We start from the raw sequence: 19,654 nt of genomic DNA, 5'->3' as shown, positions 1-19,654 counted from the left end.
ATTTTCTTTGTGTATTAGGCAAGAGCAACAGTGGGGAGGGAGGGTAATTTCATTTTAAATGTAATGCAATAAAATGTACTTTTTTTTTTTTTTTTTTTTTTTTTTTTTTACGCTGGAAAGGTAAATGATGCTTGAGTATACGCTGTATGAATTGAAAAATTTATGGACGAATTGCTGGACAAATTGATCAATTGAGAAAGAAGACATCCACTTTGTTATTTTTACTACTGTTTATTGGTTGTGAAAGATATGCCTGATGGCACATGAACAATTGGCAAACAGTTATGCCCGACATGAACATGATAACCAACAGATACATAATATATTCACATTACAACTGGCCCATGGCTTTATCCATTGGAGCTCGATACCCGCCCCTATGCTGGCCGAGCTGAGATGAATGCAATACAATGATTAAGAATGGCTCGACCAGCGGGCAGGACAAGTGGCACTTGGGGCCACCTTCCCCCTAGACAAGACACGCTGCAGGGTGGAGGCAGGGAGGAGGAGGACCAAACAAAGAAACGACAGGGGTTTGTGGGTAGAGAGATCTATTAAACTGGTAACGTATGACATTGATGGGTGGAGCCTCCTTTCGGAAAGACAACAAGTTTTCAAATCACGAATTGACAAATTCACAAATTGACAAACTAATTGACAAACAAATGGACAAACTAACGGCTGGACAGTTTTGGCACAAAGGGCGCGCCATATTGCCTACTCATGTCAAAAATAAATAAATAAAAACAAAGTGAAGCGCTGGTGTGTCCAGGCCCTTTAGGGTGCTGAAAGGTACGGTGAAAACATAAATACACAGTATAAAAATGTAGGCATTAATCAATGGATTAACTCTGCGTTCGCTTTCACTTTCAAACTTTTGTGTCCTACACACTCACCAGTCGTACTGTTGGCGCATCGATTTAAGTGTCTCTCGTGGTGACATGGTCTGGCAAAAGTGAGCTACAACAGTTTGATGTTTAACATTAATGTTAAGCACATTAATTTGATAATACAGTAAGTAGTCGTACTTTAATTTAATGAAAATTAAAGCTAGTAAGTCGTGTGTTGCAGTGGTTTGTGGCAGACTGCAAGTACCAGCCAAAACTTTTGGGAAGCTGCATCATACACATGGGAGGGGTCATATGCAAAGAACACTCATTATCATATAATAGATATATCCCCCCCCACCCCATTCAACACCACACGACCATCACGACAGTAAAAATAGACATAATGAAGCGTTCTTACCTTTGTATAAGTTAGTGATGAGCAGATGTGTCAGCCGCACAAAGAGCACAGCGTGTGGTTTTCACTAACTGAGCAGAACAAATTATTTTTTCCCTATGTTTTAATATCGGGACTTTCTTCCTATGCATCAGGACGCGGGACATTTGTTAGGAAATCGGGAGTGTCTCGACCATATAGGGACTGCTGGCATATACAATATGTTTACAGAAAATGCAACAGAAACGAACTTCTGAAAACTGCAAAACCAATCAGTTTTTATCTTAAATTTAGAAATTGTTTCACATTTTTCTCTTCAGTCTCACTTGGTATTATGAGAGCTATATAATGTGACATTGTTTGTTTTTGTGCCCGAAATATAATTTCTCTGTTTCATTGGTGTCTGCTTCTGTCTTTCTTTCACCACTGTGTAATTATTGCAAAACCAAACAGTTTGCTAAAATATGTGGACTTTACTTACTTAGAAATTTACTGTGTGCTAACGCAAGTTTGTGGTTTTAAAATTCTAACATAAATTAATTATTTTGTAATTACTTTTCATAGACACAAGTCATTTTACTTGCTCTTTAAATCTCGAGGCCTGAAAAAAAAAAAAAAAAAATTAACAAAGTTACTTATTTTCAGTGTTAATTGCAACTTAGATGATATGATAAACTTGTAGTACTGGCACGAAAGTAATGCACCGGCTGACTTTTTTTTCTTCATTCTCAGACACTGTGAAATATTGGGGATACCATCAAGTTGCCCTTTTGCCAAGGTCTTTAGAAGTACTCGCCACCATTTTTCAAGGTGTCTTTTTCACTCACAGTCTTTTTGTTACCTTACTCATGTAGACAAGATTAAATGATCAATTGTTTTTTAATCGATCATAGCCCACAGATGTGATTAATTGACTACTCATGAATCGATTAAAACCCCCTACTTAAAATGATGTAAAATCTTTCAAAACAGAATTTTGTTGTTGCCTAATTATTATTACTTTGGATTCAAAATCAGTTTGCTTCGTTAGTTGAACAGTTGGTTTTACCTAGGATAAACACGGACAGCTGGTTAATGCAATTCAGGGGGTTTCCTTTCGTGTTAAAAAAAAATGAAGAAACATTTAAAAAATCCAGCTGTGTCTTTTCCTGGCAGGGGTTTGATCAAATCATCCCCTAAGTGCTGAAAATGATCTTCTCGACAACTGAAGAGCTTGCATTGAGTGTTAAATAAATTAGACCTGTGTGGGAACTATGGGGGTGGCCAGCTGTTGGGAGGAACACTAACCCTTTCCTCAAAGCATATTGTCCCTGATCGCTCAGACAGGTGAAGTGGTTCTCCACCTTATAGAGCCTGACTGACCAAGTCGGAAACAGCAGTGAAGCAGCTGCAACAAAATCAGTTTCAAGCCATGAAGGAATTCAAGATGAAAGCAATGAAAGTCAGTCCAGACTAAAGAGCAGTCAAAGACCACTTACAATCACACTGCACCACACCTCAATGGAGCTGGTGTTGTCAGAGTGGGACCTTCATCATCAATAACTCATCAGCCTCCCATAAAATCAAATATATCTCATGAATGAGTAAAACAGGTACGGGTGTTTTGAACACAGAACTAAGTGCCATTACACTGACGCATACTTTGCACAGCTGAACCGTATCTGTCTTGAACTAATGGTGCGTAGGAGTTTAGCAAGATAGCAGCAAGATAAAACCCACACGGCAAGCCATTCCAACCAGACTAGCTACAGAAATAATAGCATACTTTGGTGAATGAGGCGATTCCATGCACCACCCCGTACCAGGCTTCTTTGGGACTTTTACAGCTTTGGTCAATTAACATTAACTATAGCTATGGCTGGATGTACAGTTTTTGATGTTCCATGGTTTGTGACGCGGAAGCAGCTGCAACTCTTCAGTATATTGAACCACTTGACGCTGTAAAATACAAACTTCTCTCCTCTTAATAATCCAACATCTATTTGAATAAGCATACTGATTTATGTTCTAGATATCAATTTTTCAAATGTCCTTTTTCATGACATCCACATGTGACAAATGTGATACAATTATGACCTGCAAACAAACCTGGTTTACTCCCCGGCTTATTTTCAGTTAACAGTGAATGTAAGTCCCCACCTTATTTTACAAGATGGCCTAACTATACACTGTTTATTATATTAGCCTGAACCACAGTGGATACAGTGTTAGCCTCATCATACCACTTATTAAAAATACAGCCCCTATTTACTGCAAATTAGATAATATAGTGTACATACTATATTCTATTAAGAGTTTTTCCCAATTAAACAAGCCAAAAAAGTTTGTGCCAGTGAAGCGCATTATTGCTGCTGTCACGATCAATGAAGCTGAAAATGTTTCTAAGTTACTATGTAGAAAGGAAACTGGGATTCATGTTAATCGAATGTAAACATCCAGCTCTATAGAACGAAACTGACTTCAGTGCACCAGGAGAAAAACAAAGGTGGATTTCACATTGCTAATACTTTTCTGGACTTGGGACAAACTTTGATTATGATTAGTAGTGTTATTATAGGGATGGAACTAATACTCATATTGCAAAGTATATATACACACACACACACACACACAGTGCTGAGAAAAAGTTTGTGAACCCCAATGATAATTATGGAAAGTCCATAGTTTTATCATGATAGCCTTCTTGGTCTTTTCTTAAATATCCAATAAGGTTTATATTAACCAATTCCATGTCTTTTGAAACAAAATGATGTAATTAAGATTCAGGGTATGTGAAAAAGTAAGTGAATCCCTGGTTTTATCATCTCAATTAAGGGGATAATTAGAATCAGGTGTTTAAATAATTAAGTTATTTAAGCGGAGGGGGAGGCCCCACCCTATGTAAAGATCAGAAACTTTGTGAGTTTGGTCTTCATTCAAGAGAAATACCACAGTCACTCTACCCAGGAGCGGTCATCCTACCAAAAATCTCTCCACGCACAAACTGGAAAATCATCAAGGAAGTCACAAAGAATCCCAGAGTAACATCCAAGGATCTGCAGGCCACTCTCACTTGGGCTAATGTGAATGTTCATGACTCAACTATCAGAAAAAGACTGAACAAGAATGGTGTGCATGGAAGGATAGCCAGGAGGAAACCACTGCTCTCTAAAAAGAACATTGCTGCCTGTCTGAAGTTCATCAAAGAGCACATTGATGATCCACAAGACTTTGGGAACAATGTTCTCTGGACAGACGAGTCATAGGTAGAACTTTTTGGCCTCAATGAGAAACGTTATGTTTGGCAAAAACCAACCACTGCATTCAAACAGAAGAACCTCATCCCAACCTTCAAGCATGGTGGTGGGAGTGTGATGGTTTGGGGCTGCTTTGCTGACTTGGACCTGGACGGCTTGCCATCATTGACACAACCATGAATTCTGCATTGTATCAAAAAATTCTAGAGAATGTCAGGCCATCCGTCCATGAGCTGAAGCTGAACCGAAAGTGGGTCACGCAGCAAGACAATGATCCTAAACATACAAGCAGATCTACAAAAGAATGTCTGGAGAAGAAGAAATTCTGCGTTTTAGAATGTCCTAGTCAAAGTCTGGACCTAAATCCCATCGAAATGTTGTGGCAGGACCTGAAGCGAGCTGTCCATGCAAGGAAGTCCTTAAATGTCACCGAATTGATGCAGATCTTTAAGGAGGAATGGGCCAAAATTCCTCAAAACCGATGCGAGAGGCTGACCAATAGTTATAGGAAATGCTTAGTTGAAGTCATTGCTGCTCAAGGGGGTGCCACCAGTTACTTAATCTAAAGGCTCACATACTTTTTCACACATGGATATTGAATACTGAATCATTTGTGGATAAATAAATGCTGAAAAAGTATTATGTTTTCATGTAATTTGTTTAATCAAGTTACCTTTATCTATTATTAGGACTTAGATTAAGCTCTAATAACATTTTAGGTTTGAAATATGTGAAAATCCTAAGGGGTTCACAAACTTTTTATCAGCACTGTATGTAATATATATATATATATATATATATATATATATATATATATATATATATATATATATATATATATATATATATATATATAATATATATATATATACACACACACACATATATACACACACACATAATGCCTTATTGGGTGTCAGTGTGACTGGTGCATGTTATAAACAGTCCTCATTGTTTTATACACATCATGCATGTTTTTGTTTGAAGTGTACTCTGTCTGCACTTCTCTGCCTGGAAGCTGGAGGCATCTCTTGGTTTGTTCTGGTGAAAGCCTGTTTCCCTCAAAGATGGTGCTGGAACTTGAATCCATGAACTGCAAGATTATTGCTGTGCTCAGCCAATGGATTCAACTCAGGTTAATCTATATATTTGGCAGAGGAGCAGCGTTTACCTTGCTGGTAGAGAGTGACTGACGCATGGCATGCAAGTGTGATGATCTCCACTTTGTCAGTAAACACAGAGAAACTGCGCAGGATGCATTCCAAACAAGTCTGGCAGGCAGTCGACATTATGCTTCACTTAAGGTGAATACCAGCTGCTTAGTGTTCTACTCTGGGCAGGGATAAAGAGCAGTCTACATTAGTCTAAATGCCATCATTCCAAGACTTCACTGACTGGCCAATAGGAGATACGCATTATTTGACAATGCATTTGATTAGGCCACAGCTATACTCAGGCTTGTGTTCAGATATTAAATGGAACATAAATTCCAAGAGTGACCCATAGGAATCAGTGGAATCTTATTCCTAGAGGTCCTTATTCCATGGCCCACTCAGCCATTCCTAGACAACTTTACTGCAACTGTCAACTAACTAAATTCATTAACAGGCGGACCCATAATACTGCACCATGTTTCTCACCTGAAACAGAGCTGGAACTATTCAACAAAATATTTAGGTAATTGAGCTTCATAACTGAGCAAGCACCTAGCATAATGTAGGGAAGCAGAACTGCTTTTAAACAGTGTTCCCACATTCCCGTCAGGATTTAGATCACCACTTCAATTCGGACTGTGTGCCCTTTATTTTTTTTAAATGTTATTTGCTTTTGCTTCTTTTAAGTACTATGATAGAAGCCTTCCTAATCTGTTTGTTTCCAGTAGGCCTCTTGTTTTCTTGATTTACTTATATCTGGGTGTATTGGGCGGAGAGCACAGAAAGGTTGAGCGACTAGCACAAAAGGGTCACTTAGAAATCTGCCAGCCTGGTTTAGACTTACTGTGATGCTTGTGTTTCACTACACCATCTTTGCAGTGTGTCAGTGTGCTTTTGTTACAGTCAGCACTTTAACATGTACAATCATTTTGGATAGTGTGGAGGTCGGAAGTGCTATAGACCAACACAATGACACTTTCCAAGAAGCATTCTACCAATGTGACTTCAGTTTGTGTATCTCAATCACAGAAAATATACATGCTTGTTTCCGTGTAATTTTACACAAAATCCTACTAGTATTGCAGATCACTCATTTTGCCTATTGTGCTGGACAGCAGAGGCATGTAGATCTTTATAATGCGGGTGGAATGCACCCTTGACATGTCACATTATTCCAGTAGAGCAGGTGCAGCTGACTAGGTTACCTAGGTTCATGCAAATATAGCAGTCAGGATATGCAATGTTCACTTACAGGCGTTTAATACAGAATGTATCTGGCACCGCAGTGTCAACGTGGCTTGATGCATATTTAAAAAATCTTACGTACATCTTGGCTCACAAGTTTATAGAACAAAATGAGAGCAACCTAAAATTTATACCGATTGTTTCTAATGGTGTGTTTAATGTAGAATCATAAACTAAAATCCACGTTTCACCTATATTGGCTGCTCTGTCAATTCCGTGTCTGTGTTTGCTGTCATCGCATTTTTAAAATCACTGCTGTTTTCACATGCTCGTCATGTGGACAAGATTCTGCAATACCCAAACATTACAGAACACATTAATAGGCGTGCAGCTGTCTATGCAGTAACACCGTAGTGTTGTGGGGTGACGTAGTCTAACCAATTCTGCACTAATTTAACTTATAGCACAAAATAAACAAACATGTCATTAAAATACGTAGCTATATGAAACACAGCGCGTAATATTTTGTGAAAACGACTAATCTGGATTTTGCAAAAAAAAAAAAAAAAAAAGTGTATGTTCTACTGATTACAATATAAAAATGTCAAATAAATCAATATATCATTTGGTTTAAGTTCTTAGACTTAAAATCTACGTATACTGTAATGACCAAAGTTTCGAGAAAAGTTAATTTTTTTGCAATGACGATAATGCGCGCGTTGCTACCGCACACGACAATCTACAGCACTAAAGTTCGCCATAAAATCTGAATTGTGACCTTCAGTAGTTACCCACAAAGTGTTCCCTATAGAAACAAAGTCCACTTAAATGAATTGCAGTCTCTCTAGTCTACCCATTAGTATATCGTAAAACAAGTACTGTACTTGCCTGCCAACATGTTGGTTGGCTAGTTGCCTCATCCGATTGAACTGTTTCTTCATTTTTCTTTACTTTTCCCCTTCTAAGTGTAAAGGAGAGAACAATTTGATGTGGTATCCTTTATCAGATTGGAGTCGAGAAGTTATTATGTATCATTGTATCCTGTCAACGGGTGATCTCTTTTCGCGGAGTCCTGCTGTACAGTTTCTCCCTCTGTGTACCCTCTCCGGTGGTAACTGCAGTGACGCTTAGCTGAGGCATAAACACGCCTTCAGCTGAGCTAGCAGGAAGCATATCAATCTCTATGGCAGGAAGTGAATGCACTATCCACTTCCCAACACTAAAACGTGTTATCTTGTGATAGTGGATGAAAGACAGCCCCGTTGTAACGAGTACTTTATGAATACACTGCAGCTGTTAGGAGGCACTGGAGTTTATGTATAGATAACTCAGTTCAGGTTCAGCTAGGAAGCAATTAACAATCCCAAATATACTGGACGAAGTAGCTCGAGTCGTACAGTAATTGTTTATGCTATAGAGTGCTCGAGCAAACTTAGTATACTGTAAAAAATAAATAAATAAATAAATAAATAAAATTAAAGAATGGGTTGTATGTCCATCAAGTGAGCCATTGCGTGCATTGTATCTGTTAGCACGACAGGCCAACAAAATGATTATGTAAACTTCATTACCGCTACATACTTAAGGTAGTTGAATTGCACTGTATTACAATACCAGCTCTTCACGTTACTCTGTGTCAGGTTGCACTGTACATTGTTATTTTTACTGTTGAATAACAAATAAATCAGTGACAGATATTCAAACTTGCATTTATTTTACACATTCAGCTGATGTAAGATTCTACTACGGTGTACTACTACATGTAGATTAACGTAGAGTGACAACACATTTTCTTAAATTTAAATGTTTGCAATAGACGAATACAAAGTTACTTTTTGCATCAAATCTCTAATCAAGTAGATAAGTACGCCCTCTCGTGTTTTGATGCTATATACGCTTTATCTTCTGTGGTCTGTTCACTGTATCACTAGGCTGTGAAAAATATTATTATTATTATTATTATTATTATTATTATTATTATTATTATTATTATTATTATTGTTATTGTGCTGCTGAATAGGGGGAAACCCAGAAAATGAGTAGCACAGTATTTTATGCATATAGTTCAAGCTTATACCACTGAAAAAAAATTGCCACTGATACCAAAATAAAACATAAAAAAGTTGTCGCTTTCCAATACGACCGTGGTCTTCTCTCTCTCTTTTAAAGACTATGCTATGTACTTTGACTTGCTATATTTCATTACAGAAATAAATCAACTGTTCTTTGACAGACGTCAAAACAATGCACTAACCTCAGAGTGCACGGGGGCGGGGTTTCTTTATCTCCAGTCCAATCGGCTCAACCGACAGTTCAATGGGAAAGCCAATGGGGCACTTTGTTGTTAGAAAAACATCACAGGCGCAGAAGGAAATACTGCACACTAAACCAAATGCGACGGAACGGATCTAAACCTTCCAGGTTAAAATTTTTTTTTTCTAAATCAAATCGTTATGAATAATGACATATTATTTAGTAGCGACTTAGGCAACTGTGAGGCAGTTTTGTTTGCGTTATTTCAAGTGAGCCTGCGAACTGTAAAGGTCGCATCACGTGAAGCTGTTTTATATTACAGTAACAGCGGTTGCTGATGGCTACCCGACAGCCGTTTACGAGTTCTGATACCTCTGATGAAGCAGTCAGAGCCACCTGTGACGATGCTTCGACTTGTAAAAGGTAAGATTCTGCCCGTCAACGATTTCAACTGGATATTGACTTATTTATGGGATGGCCAACTCGATTACAAGCTTACAGTATACGAGGTTCACCTGGTATTTTCTCCTGGGTACATGCTGTTTTCTGCACTACTTGTGCAAATATTTTTATATTGAAAATAAACTTCCATATTCCAAATGCATTGATTAAAGACTTGTTTTTCGCCATTCTGAACCTGTCTGCTTAGCAGCTGTGTGTGCAACTTGTTAGGTATGTAACTACACTATATACCGATGTGCAGCTTGCTGTGCGACACGTATTTAGTACATGTGCTGGTCCAGGTTGGCTGCTTGTATGATGCACAATACTATCAAATTATCTTTTCATTTTGTATAATGCATAATAAGATCAAATTCATATTTTGTTCATTTGTGATCAGTCATTTGTACGACTTAACCATGTCACACAGGAGGAGGAAACTGCACAAGAACTTCAGTTCGTTGATCGCACATGATGTAGGTTCTGTGAATAAGAATTTGACCGGTCTCTTTTCTGTAAACAGTGGTATAATCTGACAATGTAAGAATATGCAGATATATATTTATGAGGGTGTTGTATGCATTGCACACACACACAAGTTTTGATGTGCCCGACAAACCCTCAAGGCACCTGAGCAGCTGCAACCAGACCCATTAAGCACAACTGATTTTTTTTTTTTTTCTCTCCCATCTTGTTTTTTAGGTTTGCCACCAGTAAAGGCTATTGGAAAGACCCATATATCCAGTATTTTGTGAGGCAGAGTGGAGAAAGAAAAGCTCCTGAAATCAGCAGAGGTGAGTCAGTGTGTTGTGTTTATTCATGCTTTACTCCCATCTAGTGGCAGCCTTTACTACTGTTTGTTATGCTAAGTGGGTCAAGTTTTTGGAGGTATACCATTTACAGTTTAGACATGTATGAGAAATGTCATTTGGAAAACAAATGGATACTGTATGAGAGGATGCATGGGTTAACAATACTGTCTAAAGCAGGGGTCTCCAACACTGGTCCTGGAGAGCTACTGTTTCAACCAATCTCTGTTACTTAATTGAATCAATTATTGGCTTAATTAGTCAAGATTAACAGGTGTTCCAGATCTTTAGCCACTTATGATGTAAAGACACCTATAAAGCCTGCTGGATAGGGGCTGTCTAGGACCAGGGTTGGAGACCCCTGGTCCAAAGCATGGCCCAACATTTGGACAAATGTTTTAGTGGTCAGGTTTGCAGTTTCTCTTGTTTAAAACCAAACCCTTTTTTGTTCTCAGGTTATTATGCTCGGGTGCATGGAGTGAATCACCTGCTTGATGGCTTTTTAAGGAAAACGGAATGCAACTGCCAGGTTATAAATCTGGGTGCTGGTCTGGACACAACATTCTGGAGATTAAAGGTAACCTGGTAGATACAAGTATATCATAAAAATAAAACCAGTCCAGGGAGGGAAAGAATGCTCCCATTCCAAAGTGGTTTAATCCATTCCTGGTCTTACTGTGAGTTTAATAAGACGCACCTGAGCTGGCTACCTGGACACTGTGGCTAATCAAGCTTGTAAAACCAGAGATAGATGAAACTACTATCTTATTTCCATCCCTTTAGTTTTGGTAAAAAAGCTGCACGGACAACCAGAAATCTAAAGGTTGATACATTTACCTAAAATTAGAGTTTATTTTTGCTGTAGCTTACATACATTAGTTTTTATTTACTGCTCTTAAAGGAGATAAGTTGTACTACATGTAAAACATTTTTCATCAGTCGGTTTTGCTTTGCAGGAAGCAAACCTCCTGCCCAAAAAATACTTTGAAGTTGACTTTTCCATGATTGTTGCAAGGAAGCTACACAACATCAAGTAAGTTATTTTGTATTCATACTCTCTATTTTTGCAATGAAAAGTAGCACACTGTGGACAGTTGAGGGCAGTGATGTGCAGTCACACATAGAAATGAACTGAGCGGGGAAACAAAACTAAAAATAGAATTTAAATCAGTAATTAAGATGCAACACAAATAAGCTGTTATATGTGAAAGTAACAGTACTTTCATCTGAGCAATTAGATGTGAGTTGATACAGTTTTATTATAAGCTTTTGCTAGTTTTAAAGAACCTTGGTTGGGTGTGTTTTATAGTAGTACAGTTATTGCCCTGTGAATTCAAAGTACCTTTTCAAGGTAAACTACAACTGTGTGTAACATAGTTAGCACATACAGCTGAACTTAGGGTCGGAACATGTTTTAGTTTTTTTTTCCATTGATAAGAGCGCAGGGTTGTTAAGATTTGCTTTTCTATCTTTGTGACCTCGGTTTACATCAACTTAACAAGAACAGGAGATAGGCATTGCATACCTGCATGTTGTTTCCCAGAGCCTTTTGCATGTGATGCTGCCAGGTCAAGTTTTTTACAGAAACATCATTTACTTAAATTCCAATTGTTCATATACAGCAGTTGTAATTACTGTTTTTTTCCATGAAGCTTCACCCTGTATATAGTGGCACTTTCCTTGCAGTATATACCGAACTGCACCCATTTACATCCAAACGGTCTACTATGCTTTTAGATTAACTGCTGTAAGTAACTGGAAGTGTGTTTTATTTGTAACACAAACACACAGTCTGTACAGGATTCTACATGGAAATAAACATGGGTACATTTTTTGGGTTACATATGAGAAATACATGTATTCAAACTAGCTGTCTTTAGAGATGGGTTTTATCATCTGGTTCACTGATTTTATTTTTTTTCTTCACAGAACAAAGCCTCCACTGTCTAAGCCTATTGTTGAAACACATTCAACTGATTTACTTCTGATGGGTAAGCAGACACTAGATCCTTTTTAACGTGACAGTGTTTTAAATCAGAAATGACATTGTTTGTTGATGCTTGTATAAAGCGCTGCTATGTTCTTAATAGATGGCCACAGTTTAGACTCGGACCGATACTGCATCATTGGAGCGGATCTGCGGGATCTCCCTGCATTGGAAGAAAAACTGAAGAAATGCCACCTCAACACACAGTGAGTTCAAATTCATTGGAGTCTCAAGGTTATTAATAAATAGTGGGATCCACTACCAGTTTTCACAATTATCAGTTGAGTCGGTAATGTACCAAACTTGGTTGTCGTTAGATGGTCAGATTTCATGTTTCAGATGTTTTCAACCAGTTTGTTGTTCAATTATCTGACCCCTCGGGGGAAAAAAGCCCACTTTCTTTAAAAGCATTTTCTGTTAATTTCTGTTGCTTCTGTAAGGAATAAACAATGAAAGTGTTGAATCTGTTTATTTTCTTTCAAGCACAATAGAAAGAAAGCAATGCTGATGTACAGGTAAGTAAGCTGGGCTGAGCTGAGTGGGGGATGGAGGGGGGTGATGCTGGGATGCCAGAATTACTGTTGAGCCCTCTTGAGGTGGCGAGGGCTAGTCAACGAAACACAGAGGATGGAAGGTGCCCACTTGAAGACCCCAGAGATGTACCCTACTTAGCTCAATCCAGATGGTTGTCATGCTGATGCGCTGGGGAGACCGCATCTGGTTGATCGTTGGAGCCAACATCGCAGCCATTGTGTGTGCTGGTGCGCTGGGGAGGCAAAATGAGCTGATCCCTGGAGCCAGCATTACACTTCAGCAATCAACACCAGACAGAAGGATATCTATATCATCAGATGGAAAACAATGCAAATGGATGGAGATGCAGATGGATAACATTAGTTTACAGCAAAGCTGCATCTTAGTCGGTGCTTATCTTGGCCAGAGCATGAAGTTCAACATCTACTCTCATGTAATGGAAATAAATGACTTGTTTATTCCACTTAAACATTTCTTCCTAATTGATAGTTGTTTGATTAATAAGATTCAATTGATTAATTTGGTAATTGCATTTGGTTTTTGCTCTTTTGTTACGCATAGTTGAAACAGTTCAGATGTTTGTCTCTCATATTGTGAGACTGTTGTTGTGAGTTCCTCAGTTTGAGTTTGAAGATAAGTGAGGACTATGTTTTAGATGTAAAATGTGAAAAAGGCATTGGCAAAATTAAAAACAAAGGAATCAACAATATATCTGCCCTGCACTTCCCTTCTCTTCAAAGCCACACAACCACTTTTAGTTAGAAGGTTTGTAAATGAATCAATCAAAAGATCAAAGGGTGATGTCACAGAAATGTTTCACTACTGGTAAACCACATTGAAGGCCACTTCATAAAATGTCAAACTATGGTTACTTTTCCACTTTCTTTGGTTTAAAAGAATTGGGTAATGCCAGCAATTTTACAGTTTAAAATAGGAATGAATGTCCTCAGCAAAGGGGAGACTTCTGGCTGTTCAGATGTTAGTATTATTGTCACACTTATATTTTTGTGTTGATCGTGGTATGGTCATTCCTTTTGCCCAAGGGTTTTAGAGTTCTGGCATTAGCAAAATAAAAAGAACAAAGGAATGTGAGCTGATGTTTTCAGAATTGGATGGAGCTTTGCATGGACAATTGTTGTAAGAAGTAATTACTGTAATACACACCTGTAATGGGTTACATCAGGGATGTGGACGTTTTCTGACAAACCTTTGAGCTTGTATTAGAATCTATATATACTGAATATTTATTATTCTGAAAAGGCTACTGGATAGTATGATCTATTATGCTTATTTTATCAAACGCTGATCATAAGTAGAGAACAACCCTCTGTGCTTCAATAAAGGTTGTAGTTATATGCTTTATTTTTCAGATTGCCAACACTGTTTGTGTCGGAGTGCGTGCTGGTCTACATGACTCTGGAGCAGTCTTCAAGTCTGGTGAAATGGGTGGCAGACACCTTTGACACTGCCATGTTCATAAACTATGAGCAGGTACTGTAAAGTGCAACTTTCAGCTCCTTTTGACAATTGCAGAATTCAGTCTGCGGGTGTCACTTGCTGATAAAATGCCCGCTACTGTAGAAAGTTAAAATTGCTGTTGTAAATCCAGCACAATTCATCCAACGTGTACCAGATTTCTTCACATAAAAAAAAAAAAAAAAAAAAACGTATAAGTTTTCAGTGGTTTTAATGAATGTGCACACCTGCTGTCTACATGCTTAATCTGGCGAGTAATACAAGGATATAGCACTGGAATGCAATAAGCATTGTTCTAGTTTGATAGGGTTTAAAACAGTACTATATATGGTACTAACTTAACTTACCATTTAAATTGTAACTGTAGCAGAAACACAGATTTAAACGGTTGACTGGCCAGTCAGTTCGTGAATTTGGTGTTCGTAACTCTGAGGTTCTATTGTACTGCACCTGTGCTACTGTTAGGAAAATGACCTGTGCATCACAAGCCTTTTGTTTTGCAATGTACTCCCAAGCTAAGACAATATTTAGTTTTGATGCTCAGAAAACATTTTGACGCTGTTCTGTTTTTTAGGTGAACATGGCTGATCGCTTTGGGCAGATCATGATTGAGAATCTGCAGAGAAGGCAATGCAACCTGGCAGGAGTAGAAGTCTGTAGATCACTTGAGTCACAGGTTTGTGAATGGATCATCATTAAAACGTGAATAATAAACAAGCCCAGATTGTCCAAGTTGTGAGCAGCAGCATCCCTTTTCCAGTGATGCAGCTGAGGAGTTTTGGGATTCATGGGTGGATTGTGAACTGGCCTGGATCTTAGTTTTGTGCTCTAAACATTATGTACTGCCATTTCCTTTCCACGGTGGGGAGCCGTACTCATCAAGAACTCGACAAACTTTCCTATCCCTACGTGTAGAACACAGGAAAGTTTGAAGGTCTAAAAGCTCAATCAGCACGTGTTGGTTGTGTCCATCTTTGCTGTGGTTATAAATGCAGGGTTCTGTATTGAAAAATCATGTTTTTTTTTTTTTTTTCAGAAAGACAGGTTTTTATTAGCTGGCTGGGAAAAAGCTGATGCACTTGATATGATGAACGTATACAGCATCCTTCCGCAAGATGACGTGGGAAGGTAATTAATTAAACATACCCCCTTAACATTTAGTCGCTTTCAACGGGCCAAGACAAAACAACTCAGTACCATGCCTTTTTACTGATAATGGGAAGTCTAGCTCTTTTTGCTTACCATGTTGCTTGTATATAATGGGGGGTGAGCATTGTGGAATCCGTGATAAGGCAATATTGTAATTTTGTTAAAGAAGTCAAGTTATTGATTTACTTCTTAAAAAGAGAGTGGGGAAAAAATTATAACAGGCAGCACCTCCTGGTTGTAACCACAGCCCCATGCATTGTGTTTAGCTATTAATCACTAACTAGCTATATTAACTATTGTATTAAAGGGTACATAAGGAACTTTTTATTTTATTGTGTTTCATGTTCCCATGCAGGATGACGGGAAATGTAGTTCTGAGAGGTCCATGCGGGTACATTGGGAAGCCATCTTGAGGCAGGGAATGCAATGTAAAAGTTTATTTACATTTTAAATATAAACAGTTGTAGCAACACATGGAAACATGCAACACAATAAAATAAAAAGGTCAAATCTGAGTTGCCAAACTGTTTTTATCAATGTTCTTACGTAAAGCAAGGCCGATACAAAGTGCCACCTGTTTCCATCTCATTGAATGATGAATGCCTAAAACTCTTGTCATTCAAGGCTAGGTCTCTCGCATACGTTTCCTTTAGCTTTGCAGTAGTTGTAAACCCCACATGTTCACTTTATTACACACTGCCACCCAACCTTGACCAATTTACTACCTCTGGTGATTTGTACATTTTTTTTAGACAGATAATAGCTAAATAAATATAGTCGCTTAAATCGGAGGCACAATGTTGCCATACCTCTTTAGTCAGACACGTTATAATTCACTGTAAAGATTTAGTAGGAATGCTATTTGAAAGAGTACTGGTGTTGGGGTTAATTCTTGTTTTTCAATTCCAATTCTATTTTTTTTTTTAAATCAATTCCAACACATCATTGATCAAAATTGCAACTGGCAGTATTCTGTTTAAATGACCGTCTCACATTGGTAACAAATTACTTAGATTGAAGCCACTGTTAGTAAATTAAATTAGTTTAAAATGAAACCAAACCAAGCAATTATTACACTATGTAACACAATTTTTGTTCCTGGGTAGTAAGTGTTATTTCCTAATTGCTTATGCCTGAAAACTATAGAAAATGGCTATTATTCCCCACAAACTTTGCTTTTGTGACCAGGACAGGTAAATTTCAAAATATCACTATTTCCAATGAGAAAACGGGTGAATTTGTGTCTTTTCGTTCACATAAAGTGAGAAAAAAACAACATATGAATCCAAATTAACATGTATTTATACTAAAGTAATACAAAAATGACTACAAAAGATTTAGAAGTGAGTAGTTTTTCGAGATTTAAAATTCCTTTTAAAAAACTGAAATTGAGAATTGATTTTAAAAAGGAACTGAAAACAGGAAATTGACCCCAGCCCTGGCTGCTACTATATTTCTAAGAGGGGTCTTTTCTTGATGTGGCTCAAGACTGTGAGAAGGCCCTACAGTGCATTGATGGCAGACTGTTGAGGTTTGGCTGCTATCATTCATCCTTAGACTCATTAAGCTACGAAAAGCTAGCTAAATACTACTTTTTCAATGTAGTTAGCAACGTTTGCACATGATTTAAAATGTAATGCCTTGGGAAAACGTTCTAATGAATTGTTTTGTTTAACTAAATAAATAAATTAAGGGTTTGGAATATGACTTCCTGTGAACAGGCTGGCTGAGGGGTGACGTCGGGCCAGGAAATGAAACCAAAACACAGCAACTGCGGGCGAAACTGAGACGTTGCAACGCTTAGTGTTTTATTAACACATGCAAAATAAAAGGTTGAACAAAACAGAACACGGCACTTTAAAAACGAGCCGACACTAACAAACAAACACTGGATGAAACAACAAACAAGTACCATGCTGGACTGTGTAGCAATTATTATTATTATTATTATTATTATCTCCTCGCTCCCGTTCTTTAACCCTGAACACACAACCCAGAGTGAGTGAAACGCGCACCTGTATATACAGTTGTGCAGGGATTCAATTCATAATTAATCATTCACTTGAATCCCAGCCTGTGAACTAATTTGTGCATTCCCTGTGCTCACATACTAATACACATTTTATCTGCACGTGAAATGATCCCCGTGCCTAAATACATATTACAAACATACTCGTTTAAATCACTCGTGCTCCACATAGCCCCGTTACCACCTGTGCACCAATACCTGTACACCAACATTAACACATCACACGGAACATAAAACACAAAAATACACACGGGTGGGGGACGCTGCCACACTTTCTTTATAGACATTGCTTGTTTTACAAGCTGAGCCAATTCTACTGTATGTGAGCCTTTTTTCAACACACTCCTGAGTGTTTTGGTATTTCTATACTTTTTTTTCAACTTTTACTCGGGAATGTTCGCCAGGAGAAATCATTTTCCATCTAAGCATTGCGGTGTATCCAGTTCATGCTCCCTCCTGCAACAATGCTGGTGCTATAACTGAAATGAGTGGTGTATTGTGGGAACAGAAAACCAGTGTAATTGCATACACTGCGATCCTTAAAGACGTGTTGCCCAGTTCTTTATGACCCACAATGTGTGATTACAAAATTTCAAGAGTCAGTAATATGCTTAAAACTATAAAGGTGCAAAACGAACAACATGGGACACAGCAAAGGTAACATGTTTTTTGCAAAACACTACATTGTTGGTTGTTATTTTCGTTTTTGTAACAGGATAGAACGGCTTGAGTTTTTGGATGAAAGGGAACTTCTTCAACAGCTGTTACAGCATTACTGCATCTGCTGGGCTACGAAAGACAAGCTGAGCCTGGGTAACGTGTTTCTATATATATGTATGCAGCTGCTCAATACAGTACACTTGCTACTAGATTGCTTTTAAGGCAACCTAAGATACTGCATCTTTGTTAAGTGGCAAGTCAGGTGGTTATCTGGAGTGTCAGTGCCTTGTGTGTGTGTGTGTGTGTGTGTAATATATAAAATATACACATACAAACACACACACACACTCGTGTTGTACAGCTTAATTTCATAAATCGCTTAATCGGCACACTATGAACCTTCTTGGCAAATGGTTATCAGTCTTTGACAGTTTTTACAGTTTGCAATCACTTGTGTATCAGCTTAGATATAGCCTTCATCCATATATATCCATGTATTGTATTTTTTTATATATATATATATATATATATATATATATATATATATATATATATATATATTAATATAAAGTTTAAGGGACAAAATATTCAATCACACTTTCACTAACAGCTTTATATTACTGTTTGTCTTTCATATGAAGTCGTGGGTATTATAGTTTCCTTTCTTTATTTTTCAGGTCTCTTAGATGTTACGTTTTAATTATTTTGACGGAAATGGAAGAACAGCTGTTGCTGCATGTCTGGAACTGCTGGCTGTTTGTGCCTAACTGACTTTTTTCAACTGTTGTCTAAGTAATGTTTCTGTTGCAATAAAACCAGATGAAACCCTGATAATATAGCAGGATCTTTTTGTTCTTTATTAAAATGCCTTTTTTATTTGAAATACTACCACGTACGGCTTCAGAGAAATCATGGATGAAGTATTACTTACTTACTAAGTACTGTTGCTATATTTTGGCAGATCATTTCTTTCAGTGGGTCAACACAATATTTAGGTTTAGACTTAAGCATACAGTATTTCACTTGTGGAAAAAAAAAAGGTGTAACAGAGCCTTTGGTAAGCTGTTTTGTGTACCTACTAATATTGAATTGATTTATCTAAATTATACTGTGTAGTAAAGCTCTTTCTGGCCAAGTGCATATTCCAACATAAAATATTCCCATAAAAAAAGTTAATGATTATTTTGCTGCAAGTTTGATGACCTTGACCCTGACCAAATGAACCAATCTGGATTTTCCACACTATATGGGAATAGATTCCCCAGACCCTGGGTAACATGGCTAGAAAAAAATCAAACTGGGCATTTCATGGGCTCAAGAGATATGCCAGGGGGAGCTGTGTCTGTTTTTCCTAGGGAACATTCTTATTTATTGTAATCGTACTCTTATAACTTCTGCCACAGATCAAAGGTCAGTACTTTGTTTGGATTGTCAAGGTAAGCCACATTGAGCAACACTCTCCCTATAATCTCAATAAAAGCCTTGTTTAAAGTAGCTTCTATTGAGATTATAGTTTT

General features: G+C 37.8%; 2 protein-coding genes across 6 annotated transcripts in view; one reads left to right on the top strand and one right to left on the bottom strand.

The window, feature by feature from the left end:
* arhgap17a (Rho GTPase activating protein 17a) overlaps nt 1-7,919 on the bottom strand; it is a 57,389-nt gene extending 49,470 nt beyond the window's left edge. For all 5 annotated transcript variants that reach the window (XM_041229897.1, XM_041229902.1, XM_041229898.1 and 2 more), the window contains exon 1: nt 7,688-7,919. In XM_041229897.1, the coding sequence (XP_041085831.1) occupies nt 7,688-7,740 (53 nt within the window). In that variant the 5' untranslated portion in view covers nt 7,741-7,919. The remainder of the gene's footprint in view (nt 1-7,687) is intronic.
* A 1,216-nt stretch (nt 7,920-9,135) lies between these two features.
* On the top strand, nt 9,136-18,968 carry lcmt1 (leucine carboxyl methyltransferase 1). Its single transcript, XM_041229198.1, has 12 exons — nt 9,136-9,220; nt 9,375-9,475; nt 10,196-10,287; nt 10,758-10,879; nt 11,259-11,335; nt 12,232-12,293; nt 12,393-12,495; nt 14,194-14,314; nt 14,874-14,975; nt 15,336-15,427; nt 18,193-18,290; nt 18,815-18,968. The coding sequence occupies exons 2-12, from the start codon at nt 9,390-9,392 to the stop codon at nt 18,835-18,837; spliced, it is 978 nt and encodes a 325-aa protein (XP_041085132.1). The 5' UTR covers nt 9,136-9,220; nt 9,375-9,389; the 3' UTR covers nt 18,838-18,968.
* Nucleotides 18,969-19,654: the final 686 nt, after the last annotated feature.

The sequence above is a fragment of the Polyodon spathula genome, chromosome 26 (assembly GCF_017654505.1).
Source record: "Polyodon spathula isolate WHYD16114869_AA chromosome 26, ASM1765450v1, whole genome shotgun sequence".
NCBI lineage: Eukaryota > Metazoa > Chordata > Actinopteri > Acipenseriformes > Polyodontidae > Polyodon > Polyodon spathula.
The sequence above is the reverse complement of the archived record's forward strand: the minus strand, read 5'-3'. Positions and strand labels throughout refer to the sequence as shown.

Bases quoted from the DNA above. Each gene is read 5' to 3' on its own strand.
- lcmt1 (XM_041229198.1), top strand. From the start codon at position 9,390: ATGGCTACCCGACAGCCGTTTACGAGTTCTGATACCTCTGATGAAGCA. The intron at 10,288-10,757 runs GTGAGTCAGTGT...TTTTGTTCTCAG, and splicing joins AGCTCCTGAAATCAGCAGAG to GTTATTATGCTCGGGTGCAT. The intron at 10,880-11,258 runs GTAACCTGGTAG...TTTGCTTTGCAG, and splicing joins CAACATTCTGGAGATTAAAG to GAAGCAAACCTCCTGCCCAA.